Genomic DNA, 19,431 nt, shown 5'->3' with positions numbered 1-19,431 from the left:
GTCCCTCCTTGTGATCCACTGTCACCAAGTGGATGCCCTTGGAGAAGTCACTCATTTTCAGTTCCATAAAATGTAGACTAATGTCTGCCTAGCACACGTCATTTTTATGTTAAGTGAAACATTCTCTAAATTGTAAGAAATGCTCGCAAATGAAGTGGTTTATGCATGTATATTTTGTTTCGCTGAAGTTATTACTACCCTATTAGGATTGTTATGCAAGTAGTCAGGACAAGGCCAACGCCCTAGAGCAAAGGTAAACCTGAAGCAGAGTGGGCCCTCTAGGGTATATAACAATACACAGTAAGTTTAAAGCATTTTAGCCTGTAGGCTTGGCTCCGAGATGCGAAATTTTTCTTCATTAAGGCTCAACTGTTTTTGATTTCAGACTTGAAACTCTGGAGAAAATAATTAGGTTCTCTGGGCGAGATCTGGAATACCAATTATGGGGCCTCACTGCAGCGGGTTGGGCACCAGGGGGCTACCGGCGGATCCGTCCAGAGGCTGGCCCCGTTCGCAGTGCATCTGACCGCCTCTGGCCCGGATGAGGGAGCTGGTAGTGGAGGTGCCAGGGTCCCAGGCCATCCGCGGGTGCAGGGTATAGTGCCCCCTCTACATCCCCCTTCACTGCTCCCTCCTCTTCCTCTTCCTTTCCAGCGCCAGGCCGGGCTTGGAGGCGCCCGGGAAGGTGTGAGCACCTGTGGTGGGGACAGCGTGCCCATCTAAGTCCGCAGAAGAGCAGCAGAACTCCAGCCGCCCCGACGGCGCGGTCAGACTCGTGTGGAAGGGGAGGCAGCTGTTCTCCCAGGCGGCCGTGGGGGGCAGCAGAGGGGACGGCGACAGGTGCGGGAGCCCCTCCCGGGGTGGAAGTGAAAGGCCGGCTTCGGGTCTGTTCCCAGGCTGGAAACCACCCCCGCCCCCCAACCAAATCCCCGGGAGAGGCCGGGCCGGCGCCGGGTCTGGAGGAGGAAGCGGCCGGAGACAGTGCAATTTCACGCGGCCTTGGGGCTCGGGTTCCTCGGCAGGGTGGATGAATTATGGGGTTTCGAGGGGTTTCCGGGGAAACTGAGGTGACTTGATCATGAGGCAACCTCCTCCCCCCACCAAAAAAAAATACTAAGAGAAACATTCACATTCAGAGAGAAAAATCTCCCAAGTGACCCAACCGGCTAGGGGAGTTGAGTGATTTGGTTAATGGGCGAGGCCAACTTTCAGGGGCCGGGCTTTGGCGCGCTCTCCCCAACCCCATTACCTTACCCCTCAGCAGGCATCTGGGGGCATTTGGAATCTTGACCTCCCCTTAGTCCAGCTCCCGAGTTAAAATTCGGATGAGACCCCCCTGGACCCGCCCGGCCCAGCTGCACGGCAGTGGGCGTGGGGCGCGCCGGCGGCGGGCGTAGGCTCCCGCAGCCCTCACTCCAGCCTCGCGCCCGCGGGGGCGCGGCCGTGACTCACCCCCTCCCCTGCGCCCTCGCCAGCGCTCCCTCCTTCCCTCTCTCAGACTCACACCCCTCCCCTGCCATCCCGCCCCGGACTCTGGCTCCGGCTCCGGTTGCACTTTGCAACTCCTCTGCCGCCGCTACCAGTTCGCCGGGAACTCAGGTGGCTCCGTTTCGATGTCTTAGTCCAGGGGCCCCCCGGGCCGATTCGGCTGGGCTCTGCTCACCCTCCGCTTGGAGTCATGAGGGCCAGTGGGGCTCTGCAGGTGCTGGGTTTCCTTCTCAGCCTGGCCCGGGGCTCCGAGGTGGGCAACTCGCAGGCAGGTAAGCAGCGCGGGAGCATCCGCAGGCTCTGGACCTGGGGCCCCGAACCGAGTGCGCGGAGTCCTGGGGCAGCGACAGGAGATCGGGCGGCGCGAGGCTGGGGTGCTGACCCTGGGTCCGCTGGGACCATCAGGCTCGGATTCTCAGCGGGGCCCTTGCGGGGAGACGTTCCCGGGCCACCAGCTGCACCACCACCTCCTCCCCGGTGCATCGCCGACTCCCTGTTTTTACCCTTCCCATAGGGCTGATGCCGGAACAGTTCACACTTCTGGGGGGCCTTGCAGGGAGGGGAGCTGGGACCTTCATTCTATAAATGTGAGATGATTAGAAGTAGAGATTTTGGAGAAAGGTGGGAGTCTGTTTGCTCCCCAACCTCTTCCCTCATCCCCCCCAGGTTTTCCTCAATCTCCAATTTTGTTGTTTTGCCGACAGGGCGGAGCTGTGGAAGGGTTGGAGGGGGTTGTTGTTCTCTAGTGTTGGGAAAACAAGAGCCGCACCTCCTCTTCCGTGCGTGAGCCTGCCCCGGGGAGGGCTGAGATTAACTAGAGAGCCAAGTCCAGGTGACATCAGGGCAGAGGCGATGCAGGGGATGACTGTCCTCTTCCTTTCAAAATTATAAATCTGGCTGGTCTCCAACTTCACCAGTCTCTTTTTGTCAATACCCAGATCAAATCAGTTAAAATTTATTGAGCATCTATTAGGAGCTCAATACAGCCAGGAGCTGTAGGGTCAAGGACTTCTGGCCTGTATTTGTCACTGTTAGTCTTTTCTCTCCCCAACCTGAGGGCTGACAGGACTTCTTTCCCACCTTCTGAGCCTCCTGTCCTGGGGAGTCTTTCCTAGACTCAGCTTCCCTCTCACCCCATTCTGTTTATTGTCTCTGTCTCTAGGAGCCTAGAGGAGTCAGATTGCTCTTCTGTTCCTCCTCCCACTCCCATGCCATCTGAGCCTCCCCTTCGGGGTATGTTTGGGACCATGGACACCTCAGGGGTGCTGGTGTTACTGGCCTTGGAGGAATCCTGTTGATCTCCCCTCCCCCTAGACCTCAGCTTGGGGTTTGGCGCATCCAGGGCCCCTACCCCAGAGTGGGAGTGGGAGAAACACCTGTGCTTCTCCCACAGTTGCTGGGCCTAAATTTAGACCCTGGGATCTTGAGATGTGAACACTCCCAGCTGGTGGAGGGCGGAGGGCTTGGGGACTAGAGTAGGAGGGACAGAGTACAGTGACTATCACTGTCCCTCTAGATCCCCGGAATCTTCAACCAGGAACCCAGGAGTCTCAGATCCTGGCCACCTTCCCCAAGGGAGCCAGGGGGGCAGCCATGGTTGGGTGTTTTTACCCTTTATCTGGATCCTGCAGCCTCTGGGCATCCGGCCCTGTCTCAGTCCTTCTATAGCCCCTTTGTCCTGGCTGTGATGGGGGTGGGGGATGTTGGAGGGGAGGCCCCTGGTTAAGGAGGGGCTGGAGATTCTTGCTGCTACCCCCCCCCCCCCCAGTGCTCTCCACCAAAGGAGAGGCTGTGACATTGCCCCTCCCTATGCCCCTGGTCGCTGAGTACTGGAGGGATTTTTATAATTCCCTTCCTCTTGTCCCCTCCCCCCAACTCACTGGCTCCTCCTCAGAGGTGTTCATACTCTCTTCCCGCCCTGGCCCTTTGCTCCTTGTTTATGTAGTATGGACTTTATCCTCTGAGTGGCAGGGAACTGGGGCCTTCTAACACTGTAGCCTTCTAAGCACAGATTCAAAGTCTGCACAGTGGACAGGTGGGATGGATGGGGCCCCTGAAATACTTCCTAATAGAGAAACCCTAGGAAAGAACCAGTGTAGATTTCTGGGCCAGCAGGGGAACTATGTACATGTTCCTCTGTATGTGTGTCGTGTGAGTGTGTGCACATACACACACACATTCACACCACTTCCCTGTGCAGTAATCTTGGCTCCTCCCTTATCTGAGAAAAGAGAAGGGTTGGTGCCTTGACTTGGCAGAGGGGGTGTCCTGCCAGGAAGGGGGTTGGGGTGGGGCTGTTCCAGAAGTGACTAACCTTCCTAGTCTATTTCTTTTCAGCCCAAGGACCCTGGAGTTCCCAGGCATCTCTGGGAGCTGCTGGTCTGTTTGTCCTTTGTCTACCCCCTTCCCTTTGTGGGGAGTGATAGGGAATGGGTGCCTTTAAAGGTCAAGTGGTCAGAGTAACGTGTCTCTAGGAGGCGGGGTTGGGGCCTCACCAATTTCCCTCCCTCCCTCCATTCCTACTCCTGCCTCCCACTAAAGCTGCTACTGCCTCAGGGAAGGGTGGTTGGAACAGGTGGTATCTCCCCCCCCATCCCCCCCACCCTTTCACTGAGCCAGAGGAAAGAGATAGGAAGTGGGCTTCAGGGTCAAGATATCCTATAGCTTCCACGGCCAACAAGCTTCATGCACCTCCAGTCTAGGCTCTACCTCATTGCCAGTCCTCTGCGTTTGCTGAAAAATGTGATGCCGAGGGGGCTGGAGTGTGTTGGGATAGGGGAAGGGAGTGAGAAGGGAAGCCCAGGTTTAGGAAGGGGGTTGCAGGGTAGGCAACCAGCTCCTTATCTTGCAGCTTTAAAGACAAAGCTCACATTGACCCCACCACCACCACCACCAGGGTTCCCCCCTCTAGTGAGATCACTTGTCTGAACCCGAGGGTGGAGGGGGTGCTGCTGAGGACAGGGTGTCTGGGGACAGGGTGGGGCAGCCCCCCTCCTCCTATATAGAATCGACTCATTGTAGGCTGGACTGTGGCCCCAGGCACTGCCCCCATCCCACCCTCAGTAGACACAATAGGGGCTGTGTGCTAGCCCCAAAGAGATATTTATTCCAAGACCTCAAGAGAGGCAGGATGGGGGTAGGAGAAGTAAGTGCCCTGGTTGCAGGATGAGGGGAAGAGGAGGGTAACCTAGTTGTGTCTTTTTCTAACTTCTTTCCAGAGAGGGGGAAAAACCCCTAAATCCTCCTTGGTTAACCCCCTAGGACCCGAAAGAGGCACAGAGGAGGTCTGGTGGAAAAAGGAAACCTTTTCACCTTCCTGTCCAGAGGGATGGTGAGGGGGATTCTGAGAAAAAAAAGTTCAGGCTCTCAGACCAACACAGGCCTTCGTGTCTATCTGTAGGGGTGAGGGTGGAGGCTGCTGCCTTCTGAGCCTGTTGAATACCACTGGAAAAGGGCAACCAAGGGGGTGGTCTTGGGGGATAGGGCTGAAAACTTGTGTCCAGCTCTCTGCCACTTTTACCTCCACTTTGAACAGTGTGTCCTGGGACTCTGAATGGTCTGAGTGTGACTGGCGATGCCGAGAACCAGTACCAGACACTGCACAAGCTCTACGAGAGGTGTGAGGTGGTGATGGGGAACCTCGAGATTGTGCTCACAGGACACAATGCTGACCTCTCCTTCCTGCAGGTTAGAGTGCCCGACCTCCTTCTACCTATTCCCCCTTCTCCCCACAGACGCCTCCTTCCCTTCCTTGGGGCTACCCTCTGCTGGAGTTCGGCCTTCCTAAGCCTCAAAAGTCCCTAAGATCCAAATTTGTGTGTTTATGGGGACAGTGACTGGAATCTGGGATCTGTGGTCTGGTCTCTGTGACCAGGACACACAGGGGCTGGCTGTGAGAAGGGAGCAGAGGCAGGGTGGCGTTCTGCACCTGAGACTAATGCAGAGACACATGGGGGAAATGGGTAAGGGACAAAGCAAGGACCTTCCTGGTGTGAGGAACTACGAGAAAGAAAGGGTAGGAGACTAAGTTCTTTGACCATTTCTGCTGCCTGTTTTCACTGGCAGAAGGGATTAGAGGATTTAGGGATTCCTTAATGTCTTATGGAGGAAGAGGGGATTGAGACTTTTTGCCTCATCTCATCTCTTACTGACACCATCTGCTCCATCACAGTGGATTCGAGAAGTGACTGGCTATGTCCTCGTGGCCATGAATGAGTTCTCCACATTGCCCCTGCCCAACCTCCGAGTGGTGCGGGGGACCCAAGTCTACGACGGGAAGTTTGCCATCTTTGTCATGTTGAACTATAACACCAACTCCAGCCATGCTCTGCGCCAGCTCGGCTTTACTCAGCTCACTGGTCAGTTCCTGATGATTCCTTTTGGTCTTGCCCTTTAGCCAACCTGCTGGCAGGTGCCTCCTTGAGGACAGTCCAAGACAGCCTACTCTTAAGTGCCCCTTTCAAGGTGCCCCCCCACTTTGTCCGCTGATCTAAAGGTCCACTAATCCTTTTAGTTCCCGATAGGGAGCCGGTGGCCTCTGCCCCAGGGAGAGAGAGGGTCCTTATGTCCTAGTGGGGCTGGAGTTGGAGCTGGATCTGTCGACCACATTCCTCTAGTTGCAAAGTACAGTGTACCCTGAGATGCCTCCTTCCCCAAGAATTAGAATCCTACCTGCCCCTCACAGTTTCCCACCAGCTGGAGGAATATAGGGGTTAAATACCACCTGGCCACCTTCTACTTCTCCCTGTCCAAGTCAGTTGGAAAACACACAGGTAGGGCAGGGGAAGGGGGGGTGTTGAGTCAGGAATCTTCTCTCCTTTTCCTTCCCTTCCCCCACTGGCTAAACCGGATCTGGACAGGTGTCTGAGGAGGCAGGAGTTTCTTTCAGCTTGGTTCCTCCTCTGTCTTCCAAGGCGAGCCTTCTCTGCATTTTGGATTTAATTGGACATACCTGTCTGCCCCATTCCTCCTGCCCCTGAGTCTTGTGGGGACAGGGGGCTTTTGGACTGGTGGGGAGGTTAGGAGAAAGGAGGCCTGCTGTAGCCCTTAACCCTGTCCCTTCTTTTCTCTACTTCAGAGATTCTGTCAGGGGGCGTTTATATTGAGAAGAATGATAAACTTTGTCACATGGACACAATTGACTGGAGGGACATCGTGAGGGACCCAGATGCCGAGATAGTGGTGAAGGACAATGGCAGGAGCTGTGAGTGGCCCTGATCAAGACTCCTCCCTGCCCCCACCAAACCAGAGTGACTCCTTTCCCGTCATCTTTATCCCTAATCTGAACCCCTCCTCTCCACTGAGCAAACACCTCAGGTCCTAGACCCAAGGAGGCTGCCAGGAGGGAGCAGGTCAGCCCCCTAGAATCCAAACCTCAGAAGCAGTATGTCAAGAATAGGGGCCAAAGACTTGTGTACTAAGTGAGGAAGCCAGATATTTGGACTCCATCCATTTTGCTTTCCACAACAACCCCCCTTTTCCTTAGAACCTACCTACCCCTGACCGCGAGCTGCTGCCGCCTGTCCACTCACACATGTATAATTCTACTGGGTTCAGCTTTCCAAGAGCAACCTAGTGCCCGGGTTGGGCCTGGGGCTGAGCCTGGCATTTGCCCCAGACCCTCCCCTTTAGCTGCCCTGTGGGTGGTGTGGAGGTGTGGCTCCGCCCCTTGTTGACAGGTTCACTTGAGCCCTGCCCTGCTCTGCATGGGCGAGGAGGGGCTCTGCCCTGGCTCTTTGCTTCCTGGGACTTGGGTGCCTGTGTGCTGACATCATACCCTGTTGATTCAAGCAAGCCTTTCTCCTTCTTGGTGGCCTATTATGTTGCTTTCTTTCCCAACTAGGTCCCAAGTGTCATGAGGACTGCAATAAACGATGCTGGGGTCCCGGACCAAAAGACTGCCAGACATGTGGGTTTACTTCCCTCTAAAAACCTCAAATCCATACATGTTCATATCCCTGCCCACCCCAACTTGTGTCACCACCAGTGGTAGGGATGAGCCTGGAGGGTAAGAGGGTGAGCAGTGGTCTCAGAATGCAGTCCTAAGAACCCTGACAGATGTGCTTTCTCTCCTTCCACAGTGACCAAGACCATCTGTGCGCCTCAGTGTAATGGTCACTGCTTTGGGCCCAACCCCAACCAGTGCTGCCATGATGAGTGCGCAGGGGGCTGCTCAGGTCCTCAGGACACCGACTGCTTTGTATGTACTGTTAGCACTGTTTGCCTGGGTTCTGAAGTGGGGACATGGGCTTTGGGGAGGAAGTAGGAATACATAATACAATATGAGTTTTATGAGTCTCCTGTGTTCCTAGGCCTGCCGACTCTTCAATGACAGTGGAGCTTGTGTACGCCAGTGTCCACAGCCTCTTGTCTACAACAAGCTAACTTTCCAGCTGGAACCCAATCCTCACACCAAGTATCAGTATGGAGGAGTTTGTGTAGCCAGCTGTCCCCGTAAGTATCTGAAAGGAAGAAACAATGATAACGGAACCAGGGTTTTAGACAAAATTTTAGGAGACGAAAGGGATTAAGTTGGGTGGAAGTAGGGGCTTTAGAGGGCAAATGGTTGTGATTATTGACCACCCCCAGTGAATGACCCCTATGTCCTGTTCCCTCATAAACTTCTCTGTGACTTCCAGTAATTGGACCTAGTTCTGCTCCTTGGAACAACAAAGAGCAAAGGGCCTTCCTAATCCATAGGATGGCACTTAAGGAACCTCAGTGGTGGATTGGGGCAAATTCAGTGCAGAGCAGTAGGGAGCAAGGTTCAGCTGGTAGTGGGCATATTCCACCCTCATCTTCGTTTCCCTAGATAACTTTGTGGTGGATCAAACATCTTGTGTCAGGGCCTGTCCTCCTGACAAGATGGAAGTGGATAAAAATGGACTCAAGATATGTGAACCTTGTGGGGGGCTATGCCCCAAAGGTAAGTAGGAGTTGGTAAGGAGACATCTTTTACCCTGAGACTACTCAACCCACTACTCAAGCCCCACTGAGCCTCTTTTTTGTTTGCAGCCTGTGAAGGGACAGGCTCTGGGAGCCGCTTCCAGACTGTGGACTCGAGCAACATTGATGGATTTGTGAACTGCACCAAGATCCTGGGCAACCTGGACTTTCTCATCACTGGCCTCAATGGGTTAGACATTCTGCCTTCCCTCCCTGATCCCGCCCCCATCCATCCCCTCACAGTCATTGCAATGGCTCAACCCTTCATACGTGAAGCTGAATACGAACCCAAATCATAAAGTCTTAGAAATCACAAAGGACCTAAGGGTGGTTAACTCAGCCTCCCACCAGGGCTTGAGTCTCCCCAGGCATATCCCTAAGCAGTCAGACATCATCTAGCTGAATGGCAAGGGACAGGAACATTGTGTACTCCTTAAAGTTTTCTAAAAGTTCTTTAAATTTAGATAAAATCTGCCAGCTATTTCCCTTAGTTCTGTTCCTTAAAGTGGAGCCACAAAGAGCAAGGGATTCTTCCTCTTTCTCTCCTCCCCCTCCCTCCCCCCCCTCCCTCCCTTCCTTCCTTCCTTCCTTGCTTCCTCCTTCCATTAATCCTCACCCAAGGATATTTTTTCCATTGATTTTTAGAGCGAGTAGATGGGAGAAAGAGAGGGAGAGAGAAATATCGATGTGAGAGAGACTCATCGATTGGTTGCCTACGGCACACGCCCCGAACAGGGCCAGAGGTCTACCCTGCATCCCAAGTACGTCCCCTTGACTGGGAATCAAACCTGTGACCCTTCAGTGCCCGGGTAACTCTCTGAGACTGAGGCACATAGGATCCTGGGCTGCAAAGAGACTTTTTATTTTTACTTTTTTACTTACTTATTTTTTAATCCCTACCCGAAAAAATTTTTTCATTGCTTTTCAGAGAGTGGAAGGGGGAGAGAGAGAAACATCAATGTGAGAGAGACACATTGATTGGTTGCCTCCCATATGCTCTGCAACTGGGGCCGGAGATCGAGCATGCAACTGAGTTGTGTGCCCTTGGGTAGAATCAAACCTGGGACCCTTCATTCTGGGTGCCGACGCTTTAACCACTGAGCCAAACTGACTAGGGCTGCAAAGAGACTTTTTAATCCATAGGACAGCACTTAAAGTGTGTGTGTGTGTGTGTGTGTGTGTTACATTAGAGCCACCTTTTTTCTTGTTTTCTTTTGACAGAATTTTAGATCTATGCTAAAGTTGCAAAAATGGTATAAAGATTTCCTATACACTCTTTATTCAGATCCCCCAAATGTAAACATGATACCACACGCTTTATTATTTCTCTCTTTCTACACACACACACACACACACACACACACAATACATGCTCTTGTTTTTCTGAACCACTTGAGGGTAAACTTCCAGACATGGTCCCCTCTTACCCCTGTTATATTTCAGTATGTTTTCCTTAAAAACAATAACAGTTTCTTGCACATAATCACAGAATAATATTTGAATCAGAAAATTAGCGTTGATACAAAACGTTATCTAATCTGCAGACCTTATTCAGATTTCACTCATTGTCTTACTAATGTCCTGGATCACACATTATATTCAGCTGTTTTCTCTCTTCAGTCTCCTTTAATCTCTAACAGTTCATGACATTGACGTTATTGTTGAGTACAGGTCAGGTAACAGGTAGAATGTTTCTCAGTTTGGATTTGTGTGGTATTTCCTCATTCTTATAGTCCCTAAGTTAGGCTTTTTTAAAATTTTTATTATTTTAAATTTTAAATTACTTTCAGTGTTATTTGTGCTGGTTTCAGGTGTACAGCATAGTGGTTAGACAATCATATACTTTACATAGTCTTCCCCCTGATATTTCCAGTACCCACCTGGCACCATGCAGAGTTATTGCAATGTTATTGACTCTATTCCCTATACTGTACTTTACATTCCTGTTCAAGTTACGCATTTTTGATGGAAATACTAAAAATGTATTCTCAGTGCATCCTTGTCAAGGAGTCATATACTGTTGATTTGTCCTACCACTGGCGGTGATATCTGGTCACTTGGTTAAGGTGGTGTCTGCTAGGTTTTTCTACTGTAAAGTTACTATATTTCCCTTTGCAAGTAATTAATACGTATCTTATGGGGATTTTGCCTGAATTAATTTTATAATGAGAGTGGACAGGTGATTATTTTCTAATTCCATTATTCCTTCTGCATTTATTCATTGGCATTCTAGTGTTAGGAAGATTCTTCCCTTCCTATTTACCTACCTACCTACCTATCTACCTACCTATCATCTATCTACCTATCTGTCTTCTATCTATCATCTATCATCTACCTACCTATCTGTGTGGATATTTGTTTTATTCAATGGCTTATAATCTCTTACAATCATTGTTTTGGTGTTCATTTGTCCTTGATCTGGCCTCTGGGAGCCCCTTCAAGCTGGTTCCTGTGTTCTTTGGGCTTGCACCCCTCGTTATTTGAACACTTGCTTGTTTTTTCTGTAAGATGCTGTAGGCTCATGTTTCATTTCTCTTGGCCCAGCTATTTTTCTAAGGAGCTCTGTTTCCTTTTAGTGGAGAATGGTATTTAGAACCTAACTTCTGAGGCTAGGCCGCTCATCGCTACTGGGTTATACCTACACCTTGGTGACTAGTTTTTACTGTTCTCTTCAGAGACCCCTGGCACAAGATCCCTGCCCTGGATCCCGAGAAGCTCAATGTTTTCCGGACAGTTCAGGAGATCACAGGTGAGTGGGAGGAGAAGTTGTCCTTTCTGAGAACAGATCAACCACTGGCACAAACTGCAGCATAACCACTTGAGAAAATCAAGTTTCAAGCAACAGGGGAGGGACCAGGAGAGCCTGAGAAAGAGGAAGGGAAGAAGGCTCCCTGTTCATATACCTCTCTCCAACCCCTCAGGTTACCTAAACATTCAGTCCTGGCCTCCCCACATGCACAATTTCAGTGTCTTTTCCAACCTGACAACCATCGGGGGCAGAAGCCTCTACAAGTGAGTAATGGGTATGGAGGTGACAGCATCTCCAGGTAATGAACCCCGTTTCTTAGGCATCCTTGAGTGGAATACAAGGAAGGCTTTTTCTCATATGGGAGCCCCAAAGGGTCTGAGAGTTTGATGGGGAAAAGGCAAAAGGAGGAGGAGTCCCTTTCAGCGTGTCTGACTAGCCCAGAGCAAATTGTTGAATGAAAATGAGTCCACTGCATAGTTTTCCTTTCGTAGTTTCCCCTCTCATCCTGTCTTCTTGTTCTCAGCCGGGGCTTCTCATTGTTGATCATGAAGAACTTGAATATAACATCTCTGGGCTTCCGATCCTTGAAAGAAATTAGTGCTGGGCGTATCTACATAAGTGCCAATCGGCAGCTCTGCTACCACTATTCTCTTAACTGGACCAGGCTGCTTCGAGGGCCCTCTGAAGAGAGACTAGACATCAAGCACAATCGGCCCCGCAGGGACTGTGGTGAGGGCAAGGACCCACTGGGTGGTGGGAAGAGAGTTGGGGAGAGGGGTGTAAGGACTGTTCTTCTCTGGAGTAGGGTGGGGGATGGAGCCAAGAGAGAGGGATGTTAGGCTGGAAGCAGTAAAGAGGAAGTTTCGTTCAGGAAAGGGTTTCCTGGGAGACCTCAGACTCCTCCTGACCTACTCTTTCCTTTCCAGTGGCAGAGGGCAAAGTGTGTGACCCACTGTGCTCCTCTGGGGGATGCTGGGGCCCAGGCCCTGGTCAGTGCCTGTCCTGTCGAAACTACAGCCGAGGAGGTGTCTGTGTGACCCACTGCAACTTTCTGAATGGGTATGATGAGGAGAGGAGGAGTCAAGAAGGGGTGGAGGGATGGGGCCCTGGGATGGAGCTATTCCCATGGCATCTGAAAGCCTTTAGCCAGCTTTCTGCATATGCTTTGATAGGAATGAGGGAGGAGACCCTGTGGTTGGCGATCAGAGCACAAAGGTGACCACCCTCATCTTTACTAGCCTTTATTCACTGCAGGGAGCCTCGTGAGTTTGCCCATGAAGCTGAATGTTTCTCCTGCCATCCGGAATGCCAACCCATGGAGGGCACTGCCACATGCAATGGCTCGGTACAGTAGCAGCACCAGGATCTCAGAGGGTGGGGCAACACTGGAGGATCTAGGGAATATTGCCAAACCTCAAGGCCAACACAGGGAGGCCAGATAATGCTAGGGTTTGTGGATGGAGGATCCTGAATGGCTGGGTTGTCCTCGTTGGGAGGTATGGAACTGACCTTGTGATCCCATTCTTCCTGACCTTCTCTTTTCCACCCAGGGCTCTGATGCATGTGCCCAGTGTGCCCATTTTCGAGATGGGCCCCACTGTGTGAGCAGCTGCCCTAATGGAGTCCTGGGTGCCAAGGGCCCCATCTACAAGTTCCCAGATGCTCAGAATGAATGTCGGCCCTGTCATGAGAACTGCACCCAGGGGTCAGTGACGGGATGTTAATACGAGGGGGTTAGGGGGAGGAGGAGGAAGAGCACAGAACTAGGAGCAGAGAAGAGGGTGAAGGGAGGAGAAAGAAGAACAGAACTGTGATTTAAGAACCACTCCCAGCTGTATAGTGAAGGATTAGAGAAAGGGATACTCAATAACAGCCCAAAATTACCCCACAATTTTGGGAACCTGGAGTAACCTCAACTTGGACATTTCGTTCAACAGAAGGACTCAGGGAGGGTGGGCAAGCTAGAGATGGAGGCCGTATCTGGGGATATGCTTGGGCTCCAGGATGGGACGCTATGGTAGGGTCTGAAACAATGCTGTATCTGTTGGAATTGAGCCTCCCATGTGATTCTCCAGCTCCCACTTAAGGAGTGACTTTCTTCTCTAGGTGTAAGGGACCAGACCTGCAAGACTGTTTAGGCCAAACCCAGGTGCTGATCAGGTATGATGGGCTTGGAGACTTAGGAAGCCGGGGATATTTGGGAGAGAAGCTAGGGAGAGGGTGGTTGGTTATCTGCTGGGAAGAGTTGAGTCTACTCTTTCTGGCCTTCTATATACAGTTCACAGTACAGATTCTTGTAGACTCGGGGACACAAGAATCCAGACTTCTGGCCTTTCCTTTCTAAAATCAACTTGCAGTAGCCTCAGGAGGTCCAGATTTAGATTAACCCCTTTAGTGCTCAAGGATATAGTATACATGAATGTCAACTGTTTGCCACAGATCTGCACCATACCTTTTAGGACAGGTATAGATGAGATTTGTAAGAGAGGTGGACCGAGGGTAATGCTGGGTTTCTCTACCCCACAGCAAAACTCATCTGGCAATGGCTTTAGCAGTGGTAGTAGGATTGTTAGTGATTTTCGTGATCCTGGGCAGCACTATCCTCTATTGGCGTGGGCGTCGGATTCAGAATAAGAGGGCTATGAGGCGCTACTTGGAGCGAGGTGAGGTGAGTGTCTAGCTTACTCTAGAAAGGTACCCTATTCATCACTCTTTAAGAGCCTCCTCCTTCCCTAGAGATTTGATCCCCTTTTTCCGGGAGATGTAGTATTATCCACTAGAAAGAACTCTGGCCAGAGAAATGGAGACATGCATTCTCTTCATTTTGCCATTAATTTGCTGCATGACTTTGAAGAAGTTACTTTCCTTCTGTGCCTCAGTTTATGAACATATGCAGAGGAAATAACATCCATCCTTACAGGATGGCTCCTGTGAGGGTGAAAGGGGATGATATATGTGAAAGTGCACTGAAAAGGAAAAGCATAGAGAATTGTAGAAAAGTACTCAAGGGATAGTATTACCAACGCCTTTCCCCCATCAAAGGGAAAACCCAACTCTCTTGATTCCTAATCTCATGACCACAAACAACTTCCTCAGTCCTTGGCATCGGTAACTCCCCAATATGCCTGCAATGCTTTCTAAGATTAAAGACAATTCCTCTTCCTGCTCCCACCCCTTTGGGCTCTGCTGCTCTTGGCAACCATGTAGGAGGAGAGAGTTAGAATGGATCATGGGAGTGGGCTTTCCTGAGTACCTCCTTCCCATCTGCTTCTCAGAGCATAGAGCCTCTGGATCCCAGTGAGAAGGCTAACAAAGTCTTGGCCAGAATCTTCAAGGAGACAGAGCTGAGGAAGCTTAAAGTACTTGGCTCAGGCGTCTTTGGAACTGTGCACAAAGTGAGTGACCCACAGAAAGTAAAAGTCTGGGAGGTAGGGAAAGAACTAGCTGTGGAGAATGACCTTAGGCTGACTGTTGCTTAAAACTTCCCAGGGAGTGTGGATTCCTGAGGGCGAATCAATAAAGATCCCAGTCTGCATTAAAGTCATTGAGGACAAGAGTGGACGGCAGAGTTTCCAAGCTGTGACAGATGTAAGTGAAGGAAGGGTTTTCCATATGCCACCAGGAAAGAGGTCAATGTTATATACGATTGTGCAGAAGTGTGATCCTGTGTCAGTAGATACTATGTGCCATGTTGATGTTTGTACTGGAATGTTGGGGAGCCCTGGTCTGGGTATATGTGAACCTGTTGTTTCTTTAGATAACCCCTCTTCTCTTATGTCTCTTAGCATATGCTGGCCATTGGTAGCCTAGACCATGCTCACATTGTACGGTTGCTAGGACTGTGCCCAGGGTCATCTCTGCAGCTTGTCACTCAATACTTGCCTCTGGGTTCCCTGCTGGATCATGTGAGACAACACCGGGGAGCACTGGGGCCACAGTTGCTGCTCAATTGGGGAGTACAAATTGCCAAGGTGAGAGGAGCCTGGAGGAGTACTATGATGGAACTGCCTGGCTGGGGGCCCTCACGGAGGGAGTAAGGAGGTTGAAGTTCTGAGTGGTACCTTTAGGGTTTGGGGTGATTCTGGATCTCAAGGATCGGTTTTCCTAACCTTGAGAATACTTCCTTCTCCTATAGGGTATGTACTACCTTGAAGAGCATGGTATGGTGCATAGGAACCTAGCTGCCCGAAATGTGCTACTCAAGTCACCCAGTCAGGTTCAGGTGGCAGATTTTGGTGTGGCTGACCTTCTGCCCCCTGACGATAAACAGCTGCTACACAGTGAAGCTAAGGTAGGTGACACAAAGGGCTGGTAAGGAGGTGGGGTTAGAGCGAAGCATGGAGATGGGGAGCAGTCAGTGGTTTCTTCCAGAGGGAAGCAGATGCAGCATAAGTTCAAGGAGAGTAACCTGAAGATGCCAGAAATATATGAGACAGCAACAACAAAAAGAATGTAGAGAACTTGGGGTTTAGAAATGCTGTGAAAATAACGTGACACCGTTGTCTTTAATCCCCCAGACTCCAATTAAGTGGATGGCCCTCGAGAGTATCCACTTTGGGAAATACACACACCAGAGTGATGTCTGGAGCTATGGTGAGTCCATCTGAATGCTATCCATATCATCACTGGCCCAGATTCCACAGCTGCTTTTTGAGACCCCTTCTTAGAATCTTCAAGCCCTTCAGAGCCTTGTGTCAGATTAAGTTCTGCCTTCCCTTCATCTTCATGCTCATTTCTAGTATTTTGCCATCAACTAGTCATGTCTTCCTGTACCAGGTGTGACGGTTTGGGAACTGATGACCTTTGGGGCGGAGCCCTATGCAGGGCTGCGATTGGCTGAAGTACCAGACCTGCTGGAGAAGGGAGAGCGATTGGCACAGCCCCAGATCTGTACCATTGATGTCTACATGGTCATGGTCAAGTGTGAGTTACCTGCTGATGTCAACCATTTGCTAACTGACTTCCCTCCCTACTCTACTCTCTTATGGCTCTACTTCCTACATCTTACCCCCAGGTTGGATGATTGATGAGAACATTCGCCCAACCTTTAAAGAACTAGCCAATGAGTTCACCAGGATGGCCCGAGACCCACCACGGTATCTGGTCATTAAGGTGAGTAGGGACTAGGAGGTGTCAAGGAGATTTAGAGCAAGGGGTCCTGGCTGGAACCAGGATCTACCTTAACAATCACCTGCCCCTATAGAGAGAGAGTGGACCTGGAATTCCCCCTGGGGGAGAGCCCCCTGCTCTGACAAATAAGGAACTGGAGGAAGTAGAGCTGGAGCCAGAACTAGACCTAGACCTGGACTTGGAGGCAGAGGAAGATAACCTAGCAACAACACTAGGCTCTGCCCTCAGCCTGCCAGTTGGAACACTTACTCGGCCACGTGGGGTAAGGCACTTTACAGTTACCCAAGACTTCCTGTACACCTGCACCCTCTGCACACCTGCGCCCTCATAAACCCCACAGATACTCAGATTAACTACTCAAAGGACCCATGATGTCTCCCTTTGTCTAAACCTCTTTCTTTTTTCATCCTAGAGCCAGAGCCTTTTAAGTCCATCATCTGGATATATGCCTATGAACCAGAGTAATCTTGGAGAAGCTTGCCAGGTAAGGTCTATCTCTTTAAGGGGCTGCTGAGACGCTCGGTGGCAGAATGTTTTACGATTGATAGGGGTAGTGGGGAGATTTTAGAAACTTCTGAGGTTTGATCAGTGTCCTACAAAAAAGAAGGCATTGAACAACCCAGTCTCCTTTCTTCATCTCTATGTAAATCTTTGTGTATTATTTTCTTCCTTAGGAGCCTGCAGTTTGTGGGGGTAGTGAACGGTGCCCTCGTCCAGCTTCTCTGCACCCAATGCCACGGGGACGCCTGGTATCAGAGTCATCCGAGGGCCATGTGACAGGCTCTGAGGCTGAGCTCCAGGAGAAGGTGTCGATGTGTAGAAGTCGGAGCCGGAGCCCACGGCCTCGTGGAGACAGTGCCTACCATTCCCAGCGCCACAGCCTGCTTACTCCTGTCACCCCACTCTCCCCACCAGGGTTAGAGGAAGAGGATGTCAATGGTTATGTCATGCCAGATGCGCACCTCAAAGGTACCTGACTCCCCCTTACCCCTTCCACTGCCCAACTCTTCCCGCTCCCTACTGCCTATTACCTTGAAGTCCTCCACATAGATAGCCTATTTTCTCAACCCCCAGGTACTCCATCCTCGAGGGAAGGCACCCTTTCTTCTGTGGGTCTCAATTCTGTCCTGGGTACTGAAGAAGAAGATGAAGATGAGGAGTATGAATATATGAACCGGAGGAGAAGGCGCAGTCCACCTCGTCCCCCTAGGCCGAGTTCCCTTGAGGAGCTGGGTTATGAGTACATGGATGTGGGATCAGACCTCAGTGCTTCCCTGGGCAGCACACAGAGTTGCCCGCTCCACCCTGTGCCCATCATGCCCACTGCTGGCACAACCCCAGACGAGGACTATGAATATATGAATAGGCGACGTGGTGGAGGAAGTTCTGGGGGAGATTATGCAGCTATGGGGGCCTGCCCAGCAGCTGAGCAAGGATATGAAGAGATGAAAGCTTTCCAGGGGCCTGGACACCATGCTCCCCAAGTCCATTATGCCCGCCTCAAAACTCTACGTAGTTTAGAAGCCACTGACTCTGCCTTTGATAATCCGGATTACTGGCATAGTAGGCTTTTCCCCAAGGCTAATGCCCAAAGAACATAACCCCTGCTCCCTGAGATACTCAGGGAGCACTTGATGGCAGCTAATGCCTCTAGAGCAGGGTTGGGGAACGTCCAGCCTAAGGGCTCTATATGGCCCATGAAATCATTTGGTCTGGCCCTGCCAAGGCAACCACAGGGAGGACTTGAAATGTAATAAACCTAGGAATCATATTTAATTTTTAAGTTGATAATTTTGTATGGCCCGCAAATGATACAAATATCCAAATGGCCCTTGGCAGAAAAAAGTTTCCCCACCCTTGCTCTAGAGGGTACCCCTCTTCTCCCTAGTCCCTCTCCCTCACTGGTCTCAGTACCATTTCCCCCCCTCAGTCCTAGACAATTCCATTCAACCTTTGGAGGCTTTTAAACACTCTGAAAGAAAGTTCTTGTATGTAGCCAGCTGTGCAATTTCTTCTCTTTCCTAATCCTTGGAAAGTAGAAGGTTTTCCCTGTTTTGTGTGCTTTCTCAGGGGAACTCCCTGGAGATATGAAGGATTACTCCCTTATCATATCCCATATCCATTTGATTACTCCTATATCATGCCCCTTTCAGACTCAATCTTGTTGAGACTAGGCTTTAAAGTGTGCCTTTGTTTCCCATCAGACTCCTAAGGCAAAGAAAAAGGGCAAAACCTAATGGGGGAAAGTAAAATTTTGACTATGATCCACTGGAAAGAAGGGGAAACTTAAAATCTTGTGAAGAAAGGTCAATAGTAGATATTAATGATTACTATTAATTGAGCATTTACTTTTGTGCCAGACATTATGCTAAACTTAACCTACATCATCTCACTTAATCCTTATACCAATTCAGTGAACTAGTTTGTTTATAGTTCTTACAAATAAGAAACTGACCTTTAAAGAGAGAAGAAAATTAAGTGGCAGGTCTAGGATTCAAAATCTTACAATGTGTGTGCTCTTACTGTAAGGTATCAAGGAAAATGGATACAAACCATAGCCCTTGTAAGGGGCATTGTTCTTGTTTTTGCACTGAATTAAGTCTAACCCCAACAACCGCAGCCTCCTACACCCAGACTTCTCATGTCAGGAATAGGGTGGTCAGAAGGAAATATAACCTGAATCTCTGTGCTGTCAGTGATCTCCACTTGCCCAAGGGACAGATTTACAAGGGTCCCAAGAGCCACTTTTAGAAGCTATTCTTACCCAATAAAGGGAAGCTTCTGGTTAGGATAGAAAGAGGACCCATCTTCAGACCTCTGTTCCATTGGGTGGGAAACTGGGGGTATCTGTTCTATCACTGAAGTTTTTTGTTTTGTTTTTATACGTGTCTGAATAAAAATGCCAAAGTTTTTCAGCTTTCTGTCAAATGAAAATCTTTAGTAAGGTAGACCACCCCTTTGCTCCTCAGCAGAACATAGCTACCTTTTTTTTTTTAATCCTCACGCAAGGACATTTTTTTCCCATTGCTTTTCAGAAGAGTGGAGAGAGAGAAATATCAATGTGAGAGAAACACATTGATTGGTTTCCTCCTGCACGTGCCCCAACCAGAGGATCAAAC

General features: G+C 50.2%; 1 protein-coding gene across 1 annotated transcript; it reads left to right on the top strand.

The window, feature by feature from the left end:
* The first annotated feature begins 1,671 nt into the window (after positions 1-1,671).
* Positions 1,672-19,223, top strand: ERBB3 (erb-b2 receptor tyrosine kinase 3). The gene is made up of 28 exons (XM_087814622.1): positions 1,672-1,760; positions 5,024-5,175; positions 5,660-5,846; positions 6,566-6,691; positions 7,331-7,396; positions 7,569-7,687; positions 7,800-7,941; positions 8,300-8,413; positions 8,503-8,623; positions 11,109-11,182; positions 11,355-11,445; positions 11,706-11,911; positions 12,109-12,241; positions 12,437-12,527; positions 12,733-12,887; positions 13,289-13,342; positions 13,709-13,850; positions 14,458-14,577; positions 14,672-14,770; positions 14,968-15,153; positions 15,318-15,473; positions 15,700-15,775; positions 15,959-16,105; positions 16,197-16,294; positions 16,386-16,574; positions 16,725-16,796; positions 16,987-17,285; positions 17,391-19,223. The coding sequence occupies exons 1-28, from the start codon at positions 1,679-1,681 to the stop codon at positions 17,911-17,913; spliced, it is 4,020 nt and encodes a 1,339-aa protein (XP_087670748.1). The 5' UTR covers positions 1,672-1,678; the 3' UTR covers positions 17,914-19,223.
* The last annotated feature ends 208 nt before the right edge of the window (positions 19,224-19,431 follow it).

Source organism: Miniopterus natalensis, chromosome 2, assembly GCF_054644295.1.
Source record: "Miniopterus natalensis isolate mMinNat1 chromosome 2, mMinNat1.hap1, whole genome shotgun sequence".
Taxonomy (NCBI): Eukaryota; Metazoa; Chordata; class Mammalia; order Chiroptera; family Miniopteridae; genus Miniopterus; species Miniopterus natalensis.
The sequence above is the reverse complement of the archived record's forward strand: the minus strand, read 5'-3'. Positions and strand labels throughout refer to the sequence as shown.